The 27,512-nt window shown below is 49.0% G+C and overlaps 1 protein-coding gene across 1 annotated transcript in view; it reads right to left on the bottom strand.

The window, feature by feature from the left end:
- The window catches only part of LOC119972132, a 660,627-nt gene extending 649,109 nt beyond the window's left edge, over positions 1–11,518 (bottom strand). Inside the window, exons 1-3 of the mRNA XM_038808465.1 lie at positions 11,352–11,518; positions 8,712–8,751; positions 3,814–4,467 (exon numbers count right to left, since the gene is read on the bottom strand). Of these exons, the coding sequence (XP_038664393.1) occupies positions 3,814–4,449 (636 nt within the window). The 5' untranslated portion in view covers positions 4,450–4,467; positions 8,712–8,751; positions 11,352–11,518. The remainder of the gene's footprint in view (positions 1–3,813; positions 4,468–8,711; positions 8,752–11,351) is intronic.
- Positions 11,519–27,512: the final 15,994 nt, after the last annotated feature.

Genomic DNA, 27,512 nt, shown 5'->3' with positions numbered 1-27,512 from the left:
TGCCGGGAAACACACACCCCCCCCCAAAATTGCCGGAACAAACCACCCCCCCCCCCAAATGCCGGACCAAACCACCCCCCCCCACAAAATGCCGGAACAAACCACCCCCCCACCCAAAATGCCGGAACACACCCCGCCCCCAAAAATGCCTGAACACCACCCCCCCCCCAAAATGCCGGAACCAACCCCCCCCCCTAAAAATGCCGGAACAACACACCCCCCCCCCCAAAATGCACGGTAACACAACCCCCCCCCAAAAATGCCGGAAGCAACACCCCCACCCCCCAAAAATTCGTAACACGCCCCCCCCCCCCCAAAAATGCCGGAACACGACACCCCCCCCCCCCCCCAAAAAATGCCGGAACACACACCCCCCCCCCCAAAAAATGCCGGAACACACACCCCCCCCCAATAAAATGTCCGTGACACACACCCCCCCAAAAAATGCCGGAACACACACCCCCCCCCCCAAAAAGTGCCGGAACACACACCCCCCCCCCCCCCAAAAATGCCGGAACACACACCCCCCCCCCCCAAATGCCGGGTCACACCCCCCCCCCCCCCCCCAAATGCCGGGTCACACACACCCCCCCCCCCCCAAATGCCGGGTCACACACACACACACACACACACACACCCCCCCCCAAATGCCGGGTCACACACACACACACACACACACACACCCCCCCCAAATGCCGGGTCACACACACCCCCCCCCCAAATGCCGGGTCACACCCCCCCCCCCCCCCCCCCCCCCCCCCCAAATGCCGGGTCTGTCTCTCTCCTCCTTATCCTCCAAAAAACGCCGGGTCTCACCACTTCCGCAGCTGGTGAAACTGACGCGTGTCGCGTCAGTCAGCTGCTAGCCCCTCCGGGAACGGAGAATAGCGGCCTTAAAGAAGGCCCCGACGTCGGAGTCATTAACACCGATTTTTTTCGCAGGCAACCCGCGTTACGAAGGGCTACGGAGAATCCCGCCCAAGGAGTGGAATGGAATACTCCTCACTTGCTTGGATGGGTTTAGCTCTAACAACACTCAAGATACTCAAAACCATTCAGGCCGTCGGGAACGGCCCGTGGCAGCCGCGGACTGAGTCCGCAGCTGTCCTGATGGGCGGCGGGGGAAATCGATCACCGGGGGGGGTCTCTCATGGACGGCCAAGGGCCCAGCGATCTCGGTGGGACCTACATTTCTGGTGCCGCTCCGCGGTCCGAGTCCGCCATGTCTCATGGGGCAACCACTCATTTTTGCTGGGTCAAGATCCTGGAACTCAGTTCCTTAACACTGTTGGATTACACAACCACTATTATTGCAAGCTTTATTCAGAAAGACAGAAGCAAATGATCCTATTGTTAATGGGGCACAGTACATTACTGTGTTAAATGTAACTCCTTTACACCATATTATCAACTGGATCTTTATTTTCCTAAAAAGTGGGGCCCGGATTCTCCGAGTCCACGCCGGGTCGGAAAATCAGCGGTGATGCGGGAAATTCCCGCCATGCCGCTCCGACCCCGAGACGTAGTCGCCCCAGCGCAGTCGACACAGCGCCGGTCGGAGGTCATTGAAAGAGGCCCCCGCGGCGATGCTCCACGGTCGACCGGCCGAATTCCCGCCAAGTCCCGCTGGAGTGGTTCCAACGGTACGGCCCGGCGGAATGTCAGGACCATAGCCGCGGTGGCTGTCCTGGTGGGGGGGATCAGACTCTGGGAGGGGCCTCCACGACGTCCAGGCGGTGATCAGGGGCAACCAATCGGCAGGCGCCTGCGATCTGGAAGGGGCCTACCTCTTTCTGCGAGAGCCTACTGCAGGGCTCCGCCGTGTTGCGTGCCGATGGCGCGGAAAAGGTCACCACGTGCATGCATCGGCGTAAAAATGGTCACCATACGCATGCGCCAGCACAGAAACGCCTGCCACGCGCATGAGCGGACCCACACCGCCCGTGCAGGGCTGCGTATCGACACTGGAGCTGTGTGGAGCACTCCGGCACCATGCTGGCCCCCTGAGGGTCGCTGAATCCCTGGGCCAAGAGGCCCGTTGAGCCGACGAGAAATACTCCGGTGTTTATGCCGGCGTCAACACTTAGCCGAGAGTTCGGAGAATCCCGGCTTTGATCTTTTGAAATACAATGACATTAAATTCAATAAAACTAAACCTATTTTATCCTGATTAACTGTGACTATGTTGTAAGGTCTGTAAATATATCATGGCACAGGTCCGATTGAAAATACAACAGCATTGAGCATGCAGGCATACCATCCCATATTCAAAACATATGTTTAGATCAAGGCACCATGCCTGGACTAGCTGGGGTGGAGCAGTCAGGTTTTTTCTCTTGTCCCTTTTCGTCATATTGTTTGTATTATTGTGGAACTGTGGGCGCGATTCTCCGCACTCATGACGGGGCGGAGAAAAGCGGGCGGCGCAAATTTTTACGGCGACGCTGGTCCGACGCCCTCTCGCTATTCTCCGCCCCCCCCCCCCCCCCCACACACGCCCGCCCCCCCCCCAACACAAATCGCTGCTCGGCGTTTTTTAACGATTTTTTTGCGATTTCCAAGGCCTTTACGGCCGTTTCCATGAATTTGAATACACCTGCTATACAAATTCGTGACAACGGCGCCAAAGTGCCATTCTGCACAACCATGCCACCGATTGGCACGGCCGCACCACGGCCATGCCAAGGGCGGCATGGGCCCGCGATCGGTGGGCACCGATCGCGGGCAGCGGGTACTTACCCCGCGCATTCTTTGTTACTCCGTCGCCCCGCTGGATCAGTCCGCGGGGCGGCTGAGGGGCATTACGGACCGCGCATGCGCGGGTCTGACGCATATGCGCGGATGACGTCATCATATGCGTCAGCCGTCGCTAACTTTGGCGCGCGGGCTTAGCGAAATTCGTTAAGCCCGCGATGCTGTAGTTCCTGGGGCCGCGATGCTAGCCCCGACCGGGGAGCAGAATCGTGTCCCGGGAGGGGGCGCGGAGGCTGCCGTGAAACACGGCCGTTTTCATGGCAGCCTTCACAACTCTCCGCCTGTGTATGTTCCTCGATATATTTTCATATAATGTTGTTTTAGGTTATTTTGTTGGCTCAGGAAGGAGTTTAGCATCTACTTGTATTGTCAAATAGAATATTTTGGCTCGATCTCATAGAGTTCATTCTGGGTGGGATTAGTGGGGTCGTTCCAGGTGCTACAAGCCCACCGATGCCCCACTCAGTTGCATGTCCTGCACTGAGGGGCTCTGCTCGTCAATGCAGGAAGAGATGAAAATGGTACACCAACCTGTTGACTATCCCCCCCCCCCCGGCCCCAACACAACTACTACACCCCACTAATGTCCCAACCCACCTGTTGAGGGATCCTTGACTGTTTCAAGATGACCGGGTGGCATCAACAGGGTCAGGGTACCACTCTGCACAGAATCTAACCACCAGGAAGCTTCCAATCACCTGGGAGACCCCCCCCCCTCCCCCCACAAGTACTGTTCCATTTGGTCCCCATTTGTGACACATGGTTGAGGTCCCCCCAGCAAGGCAGGTAGCCCCTGGGAACTGGTTGATCTGGCATAGACATAGTTATATGAGCTGTTAAATTCATTTAACTCTGCAAGTTTGGGATCTAACGGTCTCATCCTAACCCGATTCCGGTGGGAAGCAGCGGTAAATCACGTCCTTCGTTTCTTTTATGACTAGGATACATTTTGGCTCTTACTGAGAGCTGTAGATTTCAAGTCTCCCACAAACTCCTGAAGCTCCAAGAAAGTGAATTCCAAACCGTGTGAAAGCTATTTTGCAGTATTCACCTACTTACCCTTTTCCCATTTGTGGTGTACAGCTTTAGCACTGGAAAATTCATCAGCTCACTAATATGTTTCAGTAGTACATCAAAGTTCAGCATTCTGTTCCTATTCAAAATTAGATTACGTTTGAAACTGGGATCACCATTCCTGAAGACGACAAGCTTCTTTGGAATTCCTGTGGTTAGTGCTAAGTCCGGGGGAAGTGATTTTGAGGCTCTCTGTCTGATCTGTCGTGACACAAACTCCTCAGGATTAAAAGGTCTGCTAATAAACCAGGGGTCTTGTTTCCGATTAGCTACATCAAGGTTAATAGGCTTCACTCTCCGTTGGTCAGAGCAAATGTATGATTGACCATCCTTAAGATCTGAAAGACTTGTCACGCTATTGCCACCACGAGGTGTGGCAATTGTCCGTACCCCAAATGGCAATGGAATCTTCCGAGACAAATTATCTAATAAAGAATCAAATGTCTTAAATGAGTGACTGTTGATGCTCATCCTAATCCCAGAAAACTGTGGGTCGCCACTTTTATAAAAGTAAATCTTTTTTGTTTTAACGGGATTTGGAACTTGGAATTGTTGCGCAGTTACAGACGAAATTTTAGAGATCTGGCTCTGTTCAGGATCTGAATGTTGTTCTTCAGCCATCTTCCACTAATCAGTGCTCTGTAATGCAGCAATAAAATAAAAATTCATTTTAAACATTTGCTCTACTATTAGAGATAAGGAAAACATAAAGACTCAAGTAAAAGGCATACTCTGAGTACATACACAATAACAGAAAGATGACAAAGGAATATTAAAGGATTATCGGAAAGAAATCAAAACATTAGGAAAACAAAGAGAAACTACCAAATTAAACTAACAAGGAATATAAAAAGAAATACTAAATACCTAAAAACAAAAGAAAAAGAAAGATGCAAATAGTGTCACTAAGGAACATACAAAAATTACAAAAATCAGTTTGGGTCCGTGTTCACCAGGGAGTCTAACAGGGTAGAAGTAAACACTAAAAAATATAAAAAGGTATTTAAGGTTGATTTTTAAAACTGGACTGGAAACAGCTACTTAAGGTAAATTAGTGTCAGACAATGAGACTAATTGAAGCAGCAGATAGTGAAATCTCAGGACAATAATATTTTCACAAACAAATTGGGCAGCACGGTAGCACAGTGGTTCGCACAGTCGCTTCACAGTTCCAGGGTCCCAGGTTTGATTCCCTGCTGGGTCACTGTCTGTGTGGAGTCTGCACGTTCTCCCCGTGTCTGCGTGGGTTTCCCCCGAGTGCTCAGGTTTCCTACCACAGTCCAAAGATGTGCAGGTTAGGTGGATTGGCCATGCTAAATTGCCCTTAGTGTCTAGAAAAGGTTAGGTGGAAATAGGGTGGAGGTGCGGGTTTGGGTATGGTGCTCTTTCCAAGGGCCAGTGCGGACTCGATGGGCCAAATGGCCTCCTTCTGCACTGTAAATTCTATGATTCTAAATAGGGTAGACTTTCAAATTTAGAGTCCCCTGGATGCCAAAGAGGATACAGAGTAGTGTGAAGCAAGAAAGGGAAGCCCTAAGCACATACCAAGAACTCAAGTCTGCAGACAGCCAAGGGGAGTATAGAAAAAGTTCCAGGACGAAATTGTAAAGTAAATTAGGAAAGCAAGGAGAGGGCATGAAAAATGTCAGGAAGGAAAATCAAAAGATATTTAACAAATACATGAATAGCACAAGGATTGCTAAATAAGTAGGGTCCATTGAAGACCAAAAAGGAGGGAGAAGATGGGGATTGTGATGTAGATATTTTAGGTGAGGCGGAGTGTGGGGTGATATTTCCTCCCAACTTTAATGTAAGAAATAACAGCTTTTTTTGAGCAAACAAAACTTAACAAGAGTGCGCAAAAGCCCAGGGAATTTGTAGAATTTCTCATAAATGGGTTATGCAGGTTGGCTGAAGGCTGTGAGGTCTTAGGTCTGAGCTTAAAGAGACTGAAAGGTAGTGAGCTTGGCCAATGATACTCTTTCAGATGTACTCCAATATAAGGAAGATATGACTTTGGAAAATGCCATCCAAATCGTCAGACAATCGGACATCCGCACGCAAAACCAACCCATTTTGAATGATAAAGTTCAACCGTGGTACAGAACAACCTCAACAGCCCAACTCATAAAGCAACTAAAGAGCAAGGAGACTCCAGATCATGTCAGTGCGGTGGTACCGAAAGGTCAAAAATACCATGAGCAGTGTCCACCAATCACTGTGCCGTGTTTTCACTAGAACCGCCTGGGAAACTTTGGAAAGATGTGTAAGTCCAAAACTTTGAGACGTGCAAAGGATCACAAAGGAGATAGATGAGCAACCCCAAGAAGAGATCTAACAATGCATTTTGGACCGTGGATACACATTTTGAAATGTGCACATATCTGTGAACAGTTATCTCACAAGTTTCAAATTAGACACAGGAGCCAATGTGAGGGTCCTGACATATCAGGAACTGTAGCTAAGATGATCTGGTGCTGGATGACAGATACGCCACTGCATGGTCCCAGAGAAATGCAACAACTGGTTACAAGCATGCTTCAAGAGCTGCTGCTGTGTGCAAATAATCACAATTCTGTCTGTCGAGGGCAGCACGTTGGTGCAGTGGTTAACACTGCTGCCTCATGGCGCTGAGGACCCGGGTTCGATCCCAGCCCTGGGTCACTATCCGTGTGGAGTTTGCACATTCTCCCCGTGTCTGCATAGGTCTCACTCCCACAACCTAATGATGTGCAGGGTAGGTGGATTGGCCACGCTAAAATTGCCCCTTAATTAAAAATATATCAATATATTTTTTAAATTCTGTCTGCCTTTTGCAATCAACCCTTATCTCTCCTGAACAGAGATACATACCTGTGTTGCCCTCAACTTCCTCAAAATGGGAGAAGACATCAAAACAATTGCTGCAGTCAACTACATTGAATTGGAGAGTCCTGAGAGGTCCTCCAGTGTTGAGGATCTCGACTGGGACTTCAGTTTGGAATTGTCCTCTCTTTGCATAAGGCAGTTATACCAGCTCTTTTGCAGAAGAGCAGTAAATGTTCTTCTTCAGTCAGACCAGCCAAACCACCAGTTTAGCACCAGCATATTTAAATCAGAATACACACAGGAGAAGGAGCAGCAACAGAAGCAGGAAAAACTACAGAAACGAAACTGGAGCTTCAATGTGGCATGCAAAACATGAAGCTGATCTTGGAGCAGGGGAGAAATAACCACCAATTTGCCAAGAAAAAACAAGTACACATAAATAAACAGGATGTGGAGATGCCGGCATTGGACTGGGGTGAGCACAGTAAGAAGTTTTACAACACCAGGTTAAAGTCCAACAGGTTTGTTTCAAACACTAGCTTTTGGAGCACTGCTCCTTCCTCAGGTGAATGAAGAGGTTTGTTCCAGAAACATATATGTAGACAAATTCAAAGATGCCAAACAATGCTTGGAATGCGAGCATTTGCAGGTAATTGAATCTTTGCAGATCCAGAGATAGGGGTTACCCCAGGTTCAAGAGGTGTGAATTGTCTCAAGCCAGGACAGTTGGTAGGATTGTCTCAAAAATAAACAGTGCAGTATTAGAAGCTGAATTGAAGGTTGAGCTCAAGGATGAGGAACGTGTAAACATAAGGGAGATAAACCTTCAAGTTCCAGGACGAACATAATGGACCCCACCAAAAACAAAAAACAATTCTACCCCAAGAATGAACAGAGCAAAGATTCCCTCTCAACGAGAGAGGGGTAAGCGAAGAGAAGAGAGATTGTCAATAATGACAAATACAAAACGGAGAAGCACAAGAAGCGAAACAGATATTGATACCCAAGTGTTTGAGATACCAGAACACCAAGGACCACAACTTCAGCTCCAGACCAACAAAGTCAGCCCAAAGCAATTGGGACTGCCACTCCTCGAAATTTGAAAGGAAGGAGATCGGAAGAGCCATTAAGCCTCCGGATCCTCTGAATCTGTAAAGTCCCCCAACTGCCACGACACATCAAAGAAAACTGTTAGTAAGAGAATTGACAATAGACTGGCAAGTCTTATTTAGTCGCATCTGGCTGCGCTGATGAACAGTTTTTGTCACTACTTTTCAGAGGAGAATTTTCAGATTTTGAAAGAGAAGAGGTGGGTGAAAAGTCCTTTTGAGTTTGAGACACCAGAGTCAATTATTAACTTACCGCTGACTCCAAATGAAGAGTCTGAACTTCTGCACCTCATCTATTAACAGCACATTAAAAACACACCATAAGTCCATGAGGCTGTCAGCATTCTGGAGTTGTGTCTCTGAGGAATATCCAGTGCTGAGTAAAACAAGCATTTTGTTGCTATTTCCCTTCACAACGACCTACTTCCCTTCACAACGACCTACATGTACGAAGTTGGATTTTCCATCCTGATAAAGATGAAGCCAGTCTGAACTCTGCACCTGATACGCGCATTGCCCTCTCCTCCTGTGAACCTGTTTGGAGTGAGATTGTGAGGACCAAGCAGGCTCACCTGTGACATTAAAGGTAATTGAAAATGGTGTGTTGTCAAGGTCGGCTTGCGTAGGTCGTGAAGACCAGATGGCGTACATCGCGAAGGTCGGCCGACGTGGGTCACGAAGGTCGGCAGGCATGGGCCCCGAACGTCGGTCAGTTGGTAAAAGTGGGTCCCAGGAAAAAAAAGTTTGAAAAACACTGTTCTGTGTAACGCGACTTAAATCTTTAGCCAAGCTTTCGGTTATGCTTTTAATCTCTCCTTGGTTTTTTCCTTTTTTCCCTTGCATTGCTAGGAAGTGCCTTGGCATTATTTATTGTGTTAAAGGCACGACATAAATCTACGTTTCTAAAAATAAAATCATAAAATATAAGTAATATATAAAAATTGTATTTGTTAAAACTTTACATACCTCTGGTCTTAGACCAAACTACTCAAGTGTCATCAAATATCTACAAAAGAGAAAAATGAAAACGTTGCAATAATATTTCATGCATTTTGATCATTCTGAGTCATTCCCAATCCGATATTTATGTTTACATTGACATTTTATATTCCAGAGAATAAGTATTTAAAAAACAATAAAGCTACCCAGTAAAAATATCACCCAATCCTATTCATTCTTACTATTCACAACTATGATATTGAGATTTACAGCACACTCTAAACTGTACTTTAATAGCGCAATCTAGGAAATTAATGGCTATGGTAATGGGCCTGTCTGATGGCTGGAGAGCTGTTGTTAACCCGGTCCCAACCATTCCCAGGAGCCCCAATGTGATTTCAGACATCTACCTCTCCACTCTTGAGGTTGCTAGGTCCGACCTGACAGATGTCCTGTCCCCAAGAATTTCCAGCAATCAGAGTCTGGCAGCTCTTAAATGCCAAGAGTGCCACTGGGAGTGGTGGTCATTGATGGTACTGCAAGAGGGAGTATGGCCGTAGAGCCCTGAACCCAGTTAAGCGTGGGGGCCTCGCTAAGGCCAGTCAGGCAGGCCGCTACAAGGTGGCGGATGGGGGTCAGGTTAAAGGGCAGGAGAAGTCTTCATGCAAGGCAGCCATCACCATTGGTGGGGTCCTCTATTGGAGGGACCGCAGAAGGAACTGCCCCACGGGCCACAGGCAAGCCTGCCAGGATATATTGGTGACTTGCCCGCATGTTGAGACCCCTTTCCCAGCCTCCCCAGTGGTATTCCACCAGCTGATGAGCAGAGACCCTTAACATCTTTAATCTCCAACCTAGATCTCATTGGGGGGAGTTGGGAAGATAGTGGGCTCTCTGTTCCACAATCCCCTGCACAATGAAACAGATACCCCAGGTTCCAGCCAGCTTCTGGGTGGGAGGGGATTCATTTCCCCTCCTTGTATCTTCCTTGGCTCGAATGGAAACTATGCTTTCTATCACTTATTCAGTAATGAGTTAAAAGTATTTGTGGATTACGCGACATAACATGGGGGGGTAGTGCACACCAGCAGAATCTCCAGGGAAACAAAAGAACTTCAGGCTCCAGGGGCTCCCTGATTTGTTTATAAAGGTCAGAACATCCATCTGCCCCCTTCAAGGCAAATATCACTTGGGAAGGAGCTAGGGCTGGGATTCCCTCTGACAGAAGTTCCTGCTGGCACTGCTCAATTTGTACCTGATGTATTTTGGAGGCTGCTACTATGCCAGTTAGGTTAAGGTAGACCCTGCCAGTTGGATCCAGACATGGAATGTTTCCTGCACTGACAAAATAGGCTATTTTATAGATCTGCCTGCTTGTATAGAAGGCCAAGAATAATTTGAAATAAAAACAGAAAATGCAAGATAAACTCAGCAGGTCTGGCAGCATCTGTGGAGAGAGAAACAGAGGTACTGTTTTGAGTCTGGATAATCATATTCACAGCAATCAGCAGTGTTGAAGGGTCATATGGACTTGAAATAATAACTATGTTTCTCTCTCCACAATGTGGAGATGCCGGCGTTGGACTGGGGTGAGCACAGTAAGAAGTCTTACAACACCAGGTTAAAGTCCAACAGGTTTGTTTCAAACACGAGCTTTCGGAGCACGGCTCCTTCTTCACGTTATTTCACCTGAAGAAGGAGCCGTGCTCCGAAAGCTCGTGTTTGAAACAAACCTGTTGGACTTTAACCTGGTGTTGTAAGACTTCTTACTGTCTCTCTCCACAGATACTGCCAAACCCTCTGAATTTTTGATGCATCTTCTGGTCTTATTTATCCAAGAAGCATTTGGCTGGGTCAGAGTCAGAAACTCTCAGTCGCAATTGGGTGTCAGATATTTGAGCTCAGAAGGGGTTGGAAATAATCTGGGCGTGGTGTTTGCCACTGTTTCCATGGAAATTAAATGTTCACCCAGTAAACTGGCATTTCATGGAGGGTGCTATTCGTCATATGGCTTGGAATTTTGCAGCCAATATAGTTCCAGTATTGCACTGCTTTTGCAATTCCATCAGTAATAATTTAATTATAAGATTATTTTATAACCATGCATTATAACTTAACCGAAAGAAAGGTATTCACTTCATGCTTCACGTTTATGGTCAAATTAAGAATAAATCATTGTGAATTTACCAGACTTCCAATTTGAATAACAAAATTTGACAGTCACCTTACCAATAACGTGGAATTAATCATTTGTTTTATAACACCTACAGTTTTCAAGGGAGTAAAATTTCTGATTGTGGATCAGCAAATTATAAAAGGTAAAATACTCAAGTTTTTGGAATCTATGAAGTATTATTAACAATTGAATAATGCCGAGTGGAACATTTTTCATGAATTGCAACTCTGAACACTGACTGAGCTGAAGGAACATAACTGCACTTGTAAGAGCAAAGGATTTTTTGAGCTAATTCTAATTCAACATTTAGCATTTTATAGGCTGCATGTAAACATGGCATTCTAAGTACTTTGACCAAACTTTCAATACAAACTTTGTTTGTTTGATTAATTAAAACGTAATGAATAAAAATGCTACCAATAACATCCACGGTAAGTATATAATTATTCATCCATAGTGCCAAAAATTCAGTTTAAAATGCAAGTGCTTACCCAATGCAACATTGCAATCAGCAGGCATTATAGAAGCCCAATACATTTAACAGTATTTTTTTCCATTTTTATACTGAATATTGGTAACTCCAGTCGATTGCCCAGAATCTTGAATGATTGCTCCGCAAGATTTATTTGAAGCCTCACAGTCCAACAAACATCAAAATCAATTTGCTTAATCTAGTGTCAAACTAATCTCAACAACTAAAGTGCATACACACTGTTATAAAACTCTACAGGCTGAAAATGATACAATTACTTAATGAATGTGTATCAAATTCAATTGTTTGCTAAATGAATAGAGATATTAATGTATATAATTTAAACTGGATTGTGACTTTGCTAAATATTTGCACTACAGCAACATAGATTTTAAACCACTCCTTCTCGATCACCTGACATATTACACAATCATAGGTCAGTCATGAAAGATATAAACAATAACATCAAATCCGAAAAAAAGTTCAGAAAGGTGAACGATAAATTCCTCTTCCAAGTGTGAAGATGGTAATAATACCTATATTAGGCGTGGATGATTTTGTAAACCACCATTTAAATTGCTCAGCGCTTTTAATGTTATTCAAAACCCTTGATTGTGTTACTAATTGCCTGTAACATAATCTTAGCCATCATTCACTCAATGTAAAATTGAATGCGGCCGGTCCACATTATTCTAAAAGGTATATATTACAGTCAAAAAATGCAAGAATTATACTGGATCCCAAGAGCAGATGTGAATTACTCTGAAGACTAATCTGCTTTGATGCATTGTTTTTACTAATCAGGATTAAAGTATTACTTCAGAGCATCCATCGAAAAAAAAAATAATTGCACACCATATGGCCTTCTGACTTTATTATAAAATGTAAAGTGGGCATCAAAAATGTTAATCTCTCTCATATCTTTCACCTGTTTTTCATTTAGATATTCATTACGGTGGAATGCAGATCACGTACATATAAACAAATAAATTACAGAATGGGAGTGACGGAAAACCTCACAACATTTAAGAAGTATTTAGATAAGCACTTGAATCATCATAGCGTACAGGGCTACCAGCCAAGTGCTGGAAAATGGGATTAGAGTAAAATAGGTGATGACGGCGGGTACACGATGGGCTGAACGGCCTCCTTCCTTGTTGTTAAAAACTCTATGACGCGATGTATGGAAATCATTCTTTAAAAGTGATTCGTTTCATGATAATAAAAGCAAAGTTCATGAAAAGTTGCTTTTACATGTACATTTTGTTCGAAAAGGGAGGAGTCAGAAGGGCTGCACACTGTCATCACGATAATAATCTAACACCCGAATGAAATAATGCTGCATGATATTATTGCGTGTTTGCAAATGGACTGTTTTTTTAAATGTTGTTGCGTGAATTCTCCCATTTACACGTTACTAATACTAAAATATAGAGTTAACGCAGAAGTCTGTATTTGTTCAACGCGAGTACTATAATGTGTTCTGCATCCACACAATAACCATTCATTGTTGACATGAATGTACATTTTTCCGTGCGCGCGTTTATCGGAGCTTTGTCGGTTTGCCTGGAAATGGAGCCTCGGTAGTTAAACATGTTCGATGGACTCACCATAGTAACCGAGCGGCTGTGCTGGGAAGTGTAGCGCTAGGCGTGGGCTGCTGCTGCGGTTTCTGGAGAATTCTCCGTTTCCATGAGAGTGCAGCTGGAGCCCTGGAGTCAGGTGAAGGCACGGGCACATTGCCCTCCTGTCACGCTCTGCATGTTCCCATTGTCACTCCGACACGCCGCTCGGTGACTTCACAATGTGCTCGCGAGGGAGGGTGGGGAGGCTTGTTTCTTCTCAGGAACAACAAGGGCTTGCCAGCCTGGCAACTTTCTCGCCATGCAGCCCCGGGGTGGGCTGGCTGGGAAGTGACACCTCTTCAGGAAGACCTTACAACAGATCAGGTAAGACATGAAAATGGAAAACACTCAGCATGTTTGTTATCATTTCTGAGGAAAAAACGGAGCTTAACTTTTAAGTCCCTCAAGAGTTGTGATATTTTTGAATTAATCCATAGAGTACCTACAGTGCAGAAGGAGGCCATTCGGCCCATCGAGTCTGCACAACCCCTCCGAAAGAGCCCTCTACCTAGGCCCACTCCCCCGCCCTATCCCCGAACATTGATCATTGATCATAGCCAATCTTCCTAAACTGCACGTTGTTGGACTGTGGGAGGAAACTGGAAAACCCAAAGGAAACCCACACAGATATGGAGAGAAAGTGCTAACTCCACACAGTCAGCCAAGGCTGGAATTGAGCCCAGGTCCCTGGCACTGTGCGCCAGCAGTGCTGACCATTGTGCCACCGTGCTGCCAGGATGGATGAAGGATTTGGGCATCGCTGACTAGGCCAGCATTTATTACCCATCCTGAGTTGTCCTTGAGAAGCTGCTTTTTTGTACCGCTGCAGCCCCCTCGGCAAACTTCAGCTCATCCAAAACTCTATTTCAGGTACTCTTATATGCTTTATTTTTATTCTTACATCCTCTTCCTCTATCATCCCCAAGCCCAATTACCTGTATTTAAAGATACTCATCCTTATTTCCAAATCTCATAGAACCATAGAAAGGTAATGTTGCAGAAAGAGGTCCTTCAAGCAAAAAGGTCCTTGTAGCCAAAAAAAGAAATTTGCCGCGCATTTTAATCCCATTTTCTAGCACCTCGTCTGTAGCTTTGAAGGTTACAACACTTCAGATGCAGATCCAGATATCTTTTAAATGAGTTGGGCTTTTCAGCTTCAGGCACCAAAAAGGTATTTTCTCATGGCCTAAAGAATCCTTCTACCAATCACCTGATAATTGACCCCTCATCTAAAGGAAGGAAGTCTGTCTAGGCTCCTCATAATTTTATACACATCAATTAGGTCACCCCTTATACTCCTCTTTTCCAAGGAAAAGAACCCTAGCCTATTCAACCTCTCCTCATAACTGGAATTTTCAAGCCATGGCAACATTCTTGTAAATCCGCTCTGCACATTCTCTACGTCAATTATGTCCTTCCTGTAATGACACTGAAATGATGCTGGCTAAAGTCCCCTGTGATTGTAACCATGCCTTCTTGACCTCTTCAACGTCAACCCAAAAGTTTTATCATGTCGTCTTCAACCATTATGTCTCTTCCATGTCCAGTTCCATGCATAATTCCACTCCTGCCTCTCAGAATACAACCAGCACATCTCCAGCAATGGTTTCAAGGGCCCCCAAGGATTATCTTTGACCTCCTCCCACTTTTTCTCATCTAAATGCTTGATGACATCATCTGCAGGCTTGATGACAGCTTTCCTGTGCACATTGAAGACATCGAGCACTATCCATCTATCACTTTCCGTCATGAAATGTCTGTCTCCGTGCTAATGGAAGAGGCACAACTTGTTGACCAGTTTCCAGTTGAAAATTGAGTAGGTTGCAGCTTGTACCATAAACTCATTTGTTTCTCACTAACTCTTTCTGGTTGTCTTTGGGCTGAAGCAGACCAAGCAAAACCATCTGTTCAATGCTGGGCTGAACTTCTAATCCCACCCCCTTGCCCAAATGGGTAGCATAATGTTCGAACTAGACCTTCTTATTTAAATACTGGCCAGAATTCTCCAGTCATGGGGATTCATCTGTCCCACTGGCAGCCCCCCCCCCCCCCCCCCCCACCCCGTGGATTTCACAACAGCATGGGATGGTTTCAGTGGGAAATCCCATTGACAAGTCCCGGGAGGTTGAATCGCGTCATTGTGAAACACACGGCTGGGGAACCGGAGAATCCCACTCACTATTTCATATTTACTTCCCCTGCCACCTCTAAACATACTCAAGCTTTCATTAACCCAGCTAATCTGTTTCTTCACACCTCAGCATTCTTTCTCCATCTGAAGCTCCTTGGGAAGTTTATTTTAATCACTCTTAAAGAAGGTCACATACAAACTGCTATTGTTTTTAAATATTTATGCAATGATGATACATGAGGTTATTTCACAATTAGCACTTTTGCTATGGAGCTTTGGGCCTGGAATATTATGTCGACATGCACCTGGCCTCCCAATATAGATGCCAGGCACGTACAACGACTTGTCAGCAGCTTACATTTAGAAAATTAGCCTTATAATCTGAGTCAGTAACGACATGTGGACATGTATTTTATATTCTAAATATCCTAAAGAAGGTAATGAGTATATTAAAATGAGGCTGGAGCTGGTTACAAGTCAGTCTCCCTTTGTTATTTAATTTTGCTACAAGATGGCCTGAAAATAGGACACATAAACTTCGTGTGCCTGATTTGTTGACTCGTTGCTGGGGCTATAGTGAGACAGAATTGAGATCCCCTAATCTTGCAACATTGGGACTAACATATTCCTAATATCATTACTAACAACTGGCATGTGCATTCTTCCATCACGTTGTGTTAACTCAATGTTATTACAATTGCACAACTCTTTTTTTTCCTTAATTTAGAGTATCCAATTTTATTTTTTCAATTCGGGGCAATTTAGCGTGACCAATTCATCTATCCTGCACATCTTTGGATTGTGGGGGTGAGACCCCGTGTGGGACTCACCGGCATGGACCCCATCACCTTCTCCTTCCTCGAGGTGCTCAATACCCCAGGGCTACTCCATGGGATAGGGGTGTGAGCAGAATTAATCCCTGAGCCTCCCCTGCCACCTGGCGCTGCCAGTCCTGGAGGCCCGCTATGGTCTCAACTTGGGACTGCATGCTTGCGGCCATGGCACACAGGGAGTGGACCATCCTTGTCTGGGACTGCGCCACATCACCCATTGACTGTGCCATCACCTTCCGGGTTGTGTAAAATACACTGGGTCACCTCTCTGTGTGTCTGCACCACGTCAGCCAGCACCTGGGCAATGCCACCGGTGTTCCTAGCCATGGCCTGCAGTGACTGGGCCATGCTCAGAAGCGTCGCTGCAATTTCCAGGTGGCTCTGGCACATGGTTGCCTGGGCCTCGACCAGTGCCTGCACAGATTGCCCCAGGCCTTGGAACTGCTGATCCATAGGCAAAACCGCCCCAAATGCCTCCACCGTGGACGCCACTCATGTGGTGTTGGCCTGGGTGGCACGCTTGGTCGGCACCACCCCCTGCTCCTGCATATGGTTGGACTCATCCACCTGTGCCTGCAAGTACTGGATGCTCGCCGACAACCCCTCATGTAGTCCCTGGCTCTGCGACTGCATCTCCACAATCGATGGGACTGTCCATTCCAGAACCCCAAAACCCATCTGGACGGCAGCAGGTTCCTTCGGTCAGCCCGCCTTCCGACCGTCTGCCCCCTGGGTGTTTATTGCTAGGGGCACAGTGTTGCCTACTCACCCTGGCCGCTCTAAGTAGGCGGTGCAGTTTTTTCCGACACTGCTGACCGGTCCGGAAGGTGTTACCCACGGTGCTGACCGCCTCTGCCACCTGTGCCCAGGCACGGTGGACAGCGGCGGCTGGCAGCCTCCTTCCTGGGCCAGGGTAGAGGGACATCCCCCCCCCACGCTGTCCAGGAGGGTCTCCAGCTCGGCTTTGGCGAATCTTAGGACCGTACTCCTTGCTGCCACCTTGCTCACTGCGATGGTGTGTATGGGGAGTGAAGTGTGAATATGCGGCTGCAGCTTGTCAGCCTCCTGAGTGTCAATCTCGGACCTGGCGAATCCCGCACCATTTCTCATTGGAATCGATTGTCTTCAATGATGTGTCGGTGCTATTCCCTCAATAGTAGCTGAATCGGTCCAGGTGCGGTGCCAGTTTGCCTGTTGTGGAACTCCATGAATTCTGCACCAAAGCCAACATTTAGGGCGGGATTTTCCATTTGCTGATGCCGAAAACGCAGTCGGTGGTGGTTTGATGCCAAATCGAGATGCTCCGGCACCCCAAAATTAGTGTAACCGCATTGCTCGCCACACGGGTTTAAATACAGAAGGTATATCATTAGCGGGCCTGACACCCTATTCTCTAGGGCCTCCGAGATTCACCGCCTTCAAAGGGCTGAGTTCCCGACAGCGTGGTTCACTTGTGGTCTCAAAAGTCATGAACCTGGCGTCACGGTTGCTGAGCGAGAGAGAGCGGAGGTAGGAAATGGCGTGGAGTGACTGCGGGCTACCGGCCCGGGCACCGGCTATACTGGCTGCGAGGGGAACAGCCTTCAAGGGCCTGGGGAGGGGAGGGAGGGACAGGCTGAGCAGCTGGTGCGACCCCCCACAGGGCTGGGGCGGTACCCAGGCAATGATCGCCGTTACATATCATATCATATAATTTACAGTGCAGAAGGAGGCCATTCGGCCCATCGAGTCTGCACTGGCTCTTGGAAAGAGCACCCTACCCAAGGTCAACACCTCCACCCTATCCCCATAACCCAGTAACCCCACTCAACACTAAGGGCAATTTTGGACACTAAGGGCAATTTATCATGGCCAATCCACCTAACCTGCACATCTTTGGACTGTGGGAGGAAACCGGAGCACCCGGAGGAAACCCACGCACACACGGGGAGGATGTGCAGACTTCGCACAGACAGTGACCCAAGCCGGAATCGAACCTGGGACCCTGGAGCTGTGAAGCCATTGTGCTGTCTACAATGCTACCGTGCTGCCCGGTCACCATCTTTCAGCACACCCACTGACCACCCACCTCGGCTCCTGGTTCTACATCATGACACCGGCCATTTTGGTGCGCCCACCCCTGCACCCCACTCCCCTGCCACAATGCCCCCCCCCCAAGCCTCAAACACCCCACCCAATCGGCCACCACCCACCGGGGGGCCACCCAGTGCAACCCCCAGTGGGGGCAGAGCCAATCAATGCTACCCCTGGCAGCAGGGATGGGCTCTAGGACCAGGGGCACTGACAGTGCCGGATACCAATGGGGCAGGTGTATGGGGGTGGGGGAGGAACATGCGTGGGCACATTCCGCAGTGCCAACCCGGTCCACCGTGTAGCCCATGGAACCTGGCTGGGCACAGGAGTGTGCGCCATGCTATCATATTGGCCTCGAGGTTCACCAACTGGGAGGGGGGTCTGGTCAGGTGCACAGATTCTCATCCCACCCCCACACCCCTCCCCCCTTCCCTCCAGCCAGGCCCTCGCCTGCAACTCCCTCTAGGATGCATACCTCTAGGATACAGGGGCTGATTTAGCACAGTGGGCTAAATAGCTGGCTTGCAATGCAGAACAATGCCAGCAACATGGGTTCAATTCCCGTACCAGCCTCCCCAAACAGGCGCCGGAATGTGGCGACTAGGGGCTTTTCACAGTAACTTCATTGAAGCCTGCTCGTGACAATAAAGCGATTTTCATTTCATTTTCTTGGTGGATTTCCAGATGGTACATCAGGAGTTGAGGCGGCCTGCTGTAATTCCTGCCCTGCTACCTGGATCCATGTTGGCGGGCGTCTTCTGGGACGACTGGGCCTGGAAGTGCCCGGCTGCTCGGATGTTCCAGGTGGTGTGGTGCCACCATGTTGTGCCCATTGCTCACCAGATGCACCAGGGACAGAAGGAGGGGGGAGTCCAAGGTGCTCCGGTATTCTGGCATCTCCCTGGCACGAGTCACGGGCAATGGTCCCAGCACCTCCTCCTCCCTTGGGGTGCTCGATGGCCCCCGGGCTACTCCACTGGGTGGGGGTGCGAGTGGAGCCATCCCCTGAGGCCCCCCGCCACCTGGTGCTGCCAGCCCTGGAGGCCCGCTCTGGTCTCAGCCAGGGTCTGCACACTCACGGCCATGGAGCATAGGGAGTAGACCATCTCTTTCTGGGACTGCACCACATCACACTGCGACTGTGCCACCACCCTGTGCGTCTATGTCACATCAGCCAGTGACTGGGCCACCTCCCACTGGATCTGGGCCACCTCCCTCTGGAAATGGGCCACCTCCCTCTGGGACTGGGCCACCTCCCTCTGGATCTGGGCCACCTCCCTTTGGGACTGGGCCACCTCCCTCTGGGACTGGGCCGCCTGGCCCAGTATCTGCGCAATGCCGCCAATGTTCCCAGCCATGGTCTGCTGTGACTGGGCCATGCTGAGGAGCACCGCTGCAATCTCCAGGTGGCTCTGGCACATGGTTCCCTATGAGTGGGCAGCCCAAAACTGGTCCTCGGCCACCTTCTGCACAGAATGGCCCAGGTCTTGGACATGCTGATCTATAGCCGAAACCATCGCACTCAATTCCACCACCGTGGTTGCCCCCTGTGCGTTGATGGTCTGGGTGGCATGCATGGTCGGCATCACTGCATGCTCCTACAGGTGCTGGAGGCCCACCGTCATCCCCTCTTGCAGTCCCTGGGTCTCTGGCTGCATCTGCACTGCTGGTCCCTGGGGCTGACCTGCCCTCTGACTAACCAGTCCCTCGGTTGCTCCTACCTCCACCTGCTGTGCCGGATGCGATGTGTGGTGCGCACCGAAGTTGGCCATTCCCTCAATACAAAATGGAGGAACGCAAAGCTTGCAGGTTAAAATGGACAATGTTTGCAGCACAAGCAGGCTGCACCAAGCCAATGCGTATTCTGTCTGCTAAGAGAGCAGACAGCACCGAAACGAACATTCCGCATATTAATGAGGCAATCTCCGGGATAGTTAACATAACAATGGAACGATCCCAGGGACAATGGACACAAATAGAGAAGTGATTGCAACATTGTATGGGAAGCCAGACACCCCGGCACCAGCGGGGTTCGAAAACAAAACACCTGAAGGCCCGCCCAGTAGCCGAGAGATAGCCTCAGTATTGGGGGGATTCAAACAAATCGATTGGGAAGAGACCCAATCAATTCCGAGCAGGTAAAGGGGTCCGCCCAAAAGGGCACGAAGCCCTAGGACCTATAAAAGACAGGTCCCACACTTAGTTCGTTCTTCTTGACCAGCCCTCCTCTCTGGACCAGCATCTCGACCAGCTTTTGCCAAAGAAGACCTTGAACGAGAGAGAGGAGAGGTTTGGGACAGCAGCCACCAGCAAGTAAGTGTCTCACAATGATCGCTACCAGATATAGACACTCTTGACCCCTTTTTAACCCGTACCAACCTGAAGTCTGCAGACCAGAGCAGAGCAAGAGGCCTTGTCCCCTGATCCGGCAGTTCCCTTTGAGATAAGTATTGGTTATTTAGTGGTAGGAATAGTTTCATCCTCTTAGCGTGTGCATGGGTAGTATTATAATTGTATTATAATAAATTCAGTTGTTTGAACTTACTAATTGGTGTATGGCTTTATTGCTTTGAACTTGACCTTGAAACTTGTGGCGGTATCTTAACGATACCTGGCGACTCCAGAGCTAAGTAACGAAACAGAGCCAAATCGAGTGTTAAGCACACTCACCCAGAACGAGCAACAGGTGAGAGTGTCTGGGATGGTGGAGGGTGTAGGAGACAGCTGTGACGGGAAGTCAGTGTCATCCTCCGACCCGAGCTGCGGGGTGTCCTGAGTCTCGGGCGTGGGGGCTGGTGTTCGGGCTGCTCTCCTCATCAGTGCTCGGCTGTCTGGGGGGCACCAGCTCCGGCACTGGCTGGGGGCGGGGACCTCCGGATGGACCAGCCCCATCTCCGGCAGGTCTTGTAAGACACAAGACGACATGTATGATTAGGTAGTAGGCCGGCAGGGATGGAGGGGAGGGTTGAGGGAGGTGAGGGCAGTGAGGGGAGCGAGGGGTGAAGGTGGTGAGGGGGGTGTGTGGGGATGAGGGTGTGCAAGTTGAGAAGGGAAGGGGTTTGGGGTGAGGAGGTTATTGGGGAGGTGGTGCACACATGTGCCATGGGGATCCGCAACTAAGCAGGGTCTCACTTCCTTGCTCGCCGCCGAACTCCACCTCGGTGACCTCCTTTCCTCCAGGTCCCGACCACGTACAGTGCCCTCTTCTGGGGCTTGGTGAGCGACCACAGTTCTGGTGGTCCCCCTCTGTCTTCTGCTCCCGGCTGTTGCGCGCGGCCTTCTCATGGAGGCCGTGGGGGAGAAGGGGGGGAGCGGGGAGGCGGGGAGTGGGGGGGGGGAGCGGGGGGGAGGGGGCAAACATAAATAGCAAAACCATTAGATGGTCCAATGCATGCTGCCCAGGGGTTGGGTAGATGGTGGCGCCTCAGTCCCCTGGCCATGGCAGCTGGCATGGGTGGTGGTATGATACAGGCCGGGTTACTGGTGTGTATGGGAGGGTAGGGGGGGGGTTTAGTGCCAGGGGCACAGAGCAGCCAACTCGCCCTGGCCACCCCGAGGAGGTCGTGGAGTTTCTTCTGGCACTGCATGACAGTCTGGACAACCTTGCCCATGGTGCTGATCGTCTCTGCCACCTGCGCCCAGGCACAGCAAATGACGCCGCTTGGCGGCCATTCTCCTGGGCTGGGGTACAGGGTCGTCCATCTCTCTTCCACGGCATCCATGCGGGTGTCCAGCTCAGCGTCCCTGAATCGTGGTGTTGCTCTCCTTCCAGCCATCTTGTTGGCTGGGACGGTGTGTGTGGGGAAGGATCGTTAAGTGCTGCTGTGGCGTGTGAACCTCGTGCGCCAATCATGGACCCGGCGAATCCGACACCGTTCTGCATGGAATTGATTGCATTCCATGTAGCAACGGTGCAAGCCCATTTAAAGTAGCTGAATTGGTGTTGCATCATTTTCTCTGTCGTAAAACACTACGGTTTCAATGCCTGGCATCGGCACAGTCTCAAAATCGGAGAATCCAGCCCCATGTGTTTATACCTTCTTTATCGATCTCCCATCTGGAATCTTGTCAAAGGCTTAAATGAAATCCATATGAACTACATCTTCAGCACGACCATCATCTACACACTTTGTCACCTCCTCAAAAATTCAATCGTATTTGTTCGGCATGACATTCCTCTGACAAAGCCATGCTGACTTTCTGTAATCAAACCTTGCCTCTCCAAGTGGATGTAAGACCACTGATGTAAGACTTACTGGTCTGTAATTCCCTGGTTTATCTCTACCATCCTTCTTGAAAAGTGGATCCACATTAACTGTTCTCCACTCCTCTGGTACCTCTCTGTGGCCAGAGAGGAATTTTAAAAATTGGATTAATGCCCCTGTAATTTACTCCCTTGCCTCCCACAGCAGCCTGGGATACAACTCACCTGACCTGGGGATTTGTTCACTTTGAAGCACGCCAAAACCTTCAGTACCAACTCATTCCCTATGTCAAACTGCTCAAGAATCTCTCAGTCCCTCTGTCTGAATTCTGCACCCACATCCTCCTTCTTCAAAGTGAAGGCAGATGTGAAGTACTCATGTAACACCCTACCGATGTCATCCGACTCAACGCACTCCCTTGGTATCCAATGGGTCCAACTCTTTCCCTGGTTATTCTCTTCCCCTGGATCTACATATGGAATATCTTGGGATATTCCCTGATCATACCTACCAGTGCTTTTTCATGCCCCCTCTTTGCTCTCCTAATTGCTTTTTCAGTTTCCCCCCTGCACTGTACTCCATGAGGGCCTTTGTAGATTTGCTTCCTTTGCACCTGTCTTTTTTACCCCAATGTTTTATTGAGATTTTGGTACATAAAACAAATATAAATATGAACACACAGTAGGAGATAAAAAAGAGATAATAAAAAGTAAAACTAAAACTATTTATGCACAGGCGGGGTCTACTATTTACAAATATATAGAACATAGAACAGTACAGCACAGAACAGGCCCTTCGGCCCTCGATGTTGTGCCGAGCCATGATCACCCTACTCAAACCCACGTATTCACCCTATACCCGTAACCCAACAACCCCCCCCCCCTTACTTTTCTTTTTAGGACACTACGGGCAATTTAGCATGGCCAATCCACCTAACCCGCACATCTTTGGACTGTGGGAGGAAACCGGAGCACCCGGAGGAAACCCACGCACACACGGGGAGGACGTGCAGACTCCACACAGACAGTGACCCAGCCGGGAATCGAACCTGAGACCCTGGAGCTGTGAAGCATTTATGCTAACCACCATGCTTCCGTGCTGTATATCACAGTTTACTTTTTTCCCCCAGGCTACCCTTAACGCCAGCCCTTTCCCTCACATACACACACCCACCCCCCACCCGCACACGCCTCCCCCTTTGTGTTTCTTTTGTTGGGCAAGGTTGAGTTCCATGTTTCCTTTCCTTCCCCACTCCTTTCTCCCCCCGCCCCCCCCCCCCCGCCCCCCCCCCCCCCCCCCCCCCCCCCCGTTCCTTGATGTCTCATGGCTACTCCCTCCTGTTCTTTGGCTTCCTAGCTGTTAGCTGCAAACAGGTCTTGGAACAGTCGAGTGAATGGCTGCCTTGTTTTGTGGAAGTCTGCTTCCTACCTGTGGTGATATGCATCATGACACAAAGACAGTCAACCAATAGGTCAGTAAGATAGGACACGACCAATGGGCATTCAAGACACACACAGATGTGACACTACCACAGGAGGGCATTACACCAACCCATATATAAGGACACAGCACACATGATCTTTCTCTTTCCAGTGGAGACACTTAGTGAGTAGACAGGGTTGATTTGAAACACATCACACCCACCATGTGGATTGTAGCAGACTGGTTAGATAGTCTGAGTAGCTATAGCAGGATTAACAGGAGAGTCGAATCCAAGTAGGAGAATCGTTAACCGTTTAATAAATGTGTTAAAGCTATCTCCAAGTCTGAACTTTCCTTTGTCAGAGTGCACATCAAGGAAGCAGCTTATGCTACGTCAAGAGCATAACAAAACACTACCATCAGATGGCGAATTAAATTTTCTCCATTTTGAGAAATTCTGACAGGTTGGGTAGCCAGTCTGCAGCTTTGGGTCGTGCTGTTGACCTCCAGTCAAACAGGATTCTCAGGTGGGTGATTAGGGAGGCAAAGACAAGGTCATGAAGAGATCTGGCTGTTCTAACACCCCGAAGGCTGCCACTCTCTGCTATGGCTCCATCCTCATCCCCACCACCTTGGACATTTCCTCAAAGAAGGCGGTCCAGAAGTCAGCCAGTCTGGGGCGAGACCAGAACAAGTGGGCGTGGTTGGCCGGGCCTCCTTGGCACCGTTCGCAACTATCCTCCACCCCCCCCCCCCCCCCCCCCCCCCCTTAGCAGTCACCCATACATGTCCCCACAGTTCCCTTTCCCTAAGATGTCCATGCCCAACAGGTCCTTGAGCAGTGATTGTCGTGTTGGTCATGGTTACGTCCTTGTTTCCTTCATAGGAAGTTCTAGGTACCTAAGTTTGTTTCCCCGCATCAGCTGGAATTTTTCTGCCAGTTCTTCGAGCGTTGTTAACCTGTTAGTGTAAAAATTCCTAACTGTTAGGAGGGACCCCGCCCTGTTTCCAAGTTGGAAGGTGGCGCCCATAGTCGCCGGCATGAACCTGTTGTTGTTGCAGATGGGGGCTTTGTAGGACATCTTGGTTAATCCGAAATGCTGTCGCAATTGGTTCCACGGCCGGAGTGTTGCTACCATCACTGGGCTCGTTGAATATTTATTAGGTGGGGATGGAAGTGCCATCGTGGCTCGGGCCCGGAGGGAGGTCCCTCTGCTGGAGCCTTCCTCCATAAGCACCCACTCGGCTTCTGCTCCTTTATCCATCCTTTGACACTCTCCACAGTCGCAGTCCAGTGGTAATATTGCAGGTTTGGGAGGGCTAGGCAACCCCATGGATCTCGTTCTCCGCAGTATTCTCTTTGGGAACCTTGCATTCTTCCCACCCCACACAAACGCCATAATCAGTTTGTCCAGTGAATTGAAAAAGGCCTTGGGGATGTGGATCAGGATGGATCTAAACAGAAAGAGAAACCTGGGGAGTATGTTCATTGTGATCGTCTACACCCTCCCTGCCAGGAAGATTGGGAGCATGTTCCCTCTCTGCAGGTCCTTTTTTACTTCCTCCGTCAGTCTGGTCAGGTTCCACTTCTGGATCCCTGACCTGTGAATGTCATCTAAAAGTACGTCTTTCGGGACCTGTGGGAGGAAAACCCACAGCGGTATGGGCAGCATGGTAGCACAGTGGGTAGCACTGTTGCTTCCCAGCTCCAGGGTCCAAGGTTCGATTTCCAGCTTAGGTCACTTACTTTGTGGAGTCTGCACGTTCTCCCCGTGTCTGCGTGGGTTTCCTCCGGGTGCTCCAGTTTATTCCCACAAGTCTCAAAAGACATCCTGTTAGGTAATCGTGTACCCGAACAGTTGCTGGAATGTGACGATCAGGGGCTTTTCACAGTAACTTCATTGCAATGTTGATGTAAGCATACTTGTGATAATAAAGATTCTTCTTATTATTAAACTGGCGCACCCGGAGGAAATCCGCTGACATGGGAAGAATGTGTTGATCCGTGAATAGACATTATGTACTTGGGAGAAGAAGGAGAACCCCCCCCAGTTGGGTGAATTGCCATGGTTCCACCGCCACCATCTGTTCCATGAAGAAGCTGAGTTCCTTTGCCATATTGGAGGTCTTTCCTATTTTGGGGTTCGGACGTGGGTCCTGTACACAGCTAAATTCCCCTTCCATGATGAGTTGGTGTGTGTCATTGTCATGGATTTCCGCTATTGTCTTCTTTATGAACTCCGTGTCATCCCAGCTAGGAGCGTACAAGTTCACCAGGACTACCAGCGCCCCATCTAGGACACCTATGACCATGATGTACTGTCCTCCTGGGTCCTTAACCATCCTCTCAGTTAACAGAATGGCTACCCCCTGGCCCTCATCCCATACCAGGAACGGTAGGTCTGTCCCTCCCAGCCCTTCCTTACCCGCAGTCGGTGCTTCTCTCTCAGGTGCGTCTCTTGGAGGAAGACCATGTCAGCTTTCACACTTTTCAGGTGAGCGAAGTCTCTGGATCTTTTCACTGGGCCCGTACGTCCCCTGACGTTCCAGGTGACTATCCTGACGGGGTTTTTGCACCCCTTCTCCTGCGGGATCAACCACATTTCCTGGTTGACATGCCCCTGCAAAGCACAGGATTCATTCCCGGTCCTGGCACCCTTTGCAATTATTGCCCTCGGCTGTTCCCTGGTTTTGGGTTTTGTTTGAAGCGACCGGTGCGCTATGTTAATTTCTGGTGGGTTGGGGAAGCTGTCCCTTCCCACCAGGTTTCTCAGCATTTGGGCCACATTGTCTGTGGGGTTCCTACCTTCGATCCCCACGTTTCTGCAATGTTATTGATGGGCAAATGACTCTTGGACAAGACCAGCCTCTCTCTCCAACACAAGTGTGGATCTGGACATATTGTGAAAATTATTGTGAAACTTTGGTTATAGAAATTCAAGAAGCATAATGATAACACTACGATTCGTAGGTTTTGCCACCTCGACCAGTTCTCCTGGGTCTCGACTCTTCCCTTTGATTCTCTTGTGTTGCGGCCAGCCTTGTCGCCTCCTTTTCCAGGGTGATGATCCGATCGCCCTGGTCAGATGCAGCCCTCTCCAGTTCTTTAATTGTTTCCTCCTGGGCTTCCAGTCGCTTTTCCGCCTTGTCCACGGCCACCTGCATGGTCACCGGAGCTTCGGCAACTACACCCTTCACCGCAGCTTGGATGTCTGATTTTGTTTCTTCCCGATTTTCCCCGGTTCTCTTGAGAGAAGCATCCTCCACCCATCCGCTAGTGTGGGGTGGGGTGGGGGGGTGTGGGGGTGGGGGCGGGGCTTCTCGTTCAGTGGGCTGGTCGCTCTGGCGAAGGCAGAGAATCACTGCCTCATGCATCGGCAGGCTCGGTCGTTTGCTGGTTGTCCAGGCTTTCGCTGTTCCTGGTCTCTACTCGTCCTCTGAACTGGCTGTTTTTGGCATCTTTTCCTTCTTCTGTGTTCTGTTAGTGGTGTGGGGCTGATTTGTGTTGTTAACGGGTGTTTTTCGGGCAAAAAGAACCAATTTTTCAGGTTCGTGGGAGGAGAGCCACCTGATCCGCGACTTCTCAGCACATCCCCGTCACCGAAGTCAAAAGCCTCTCTTTTCTTTCCTATCCAGTCCTGAATATTCCTGGACATCCAGGATTCTCTTCTGAGATATATTGTTTACCAACAAACAAACGGACCAACAAACGGGCAAAACCGTTACCTCTGCCCATGTTTAGTGGTGGAGGGAATCAGCAACATTGTTCCTTCACCTGTACCTTGAAGTGTGACTAAAGAGCTTTCAAGTTTTAATTCAATAAAATACATCCAATTTCCTTTCCAGCATTTCCATGGAAACAATATGTATTAAAAATTGGTAACGTTTTTA

Source organism: Scyliorhinus canicula, chromosome 10, assembly GCF_902713615.1.
Source record: "Scyliorhinus canicula chromosome 10, sScyCan1.1, whole genome shotgun sequence".
NCBI classification, from domain to species: Eukaryota; Metazoa; Chordata; class Chondrichthyes; order Carcharhiniformes; family Scyliorhinidae; genus Scyliorhinus; species Scyliorhinus canicula.
Note: the sequence above shows the minus strand (reverse complement) of the source record. Positions and strands in the feature narration are given on the sequence as shown.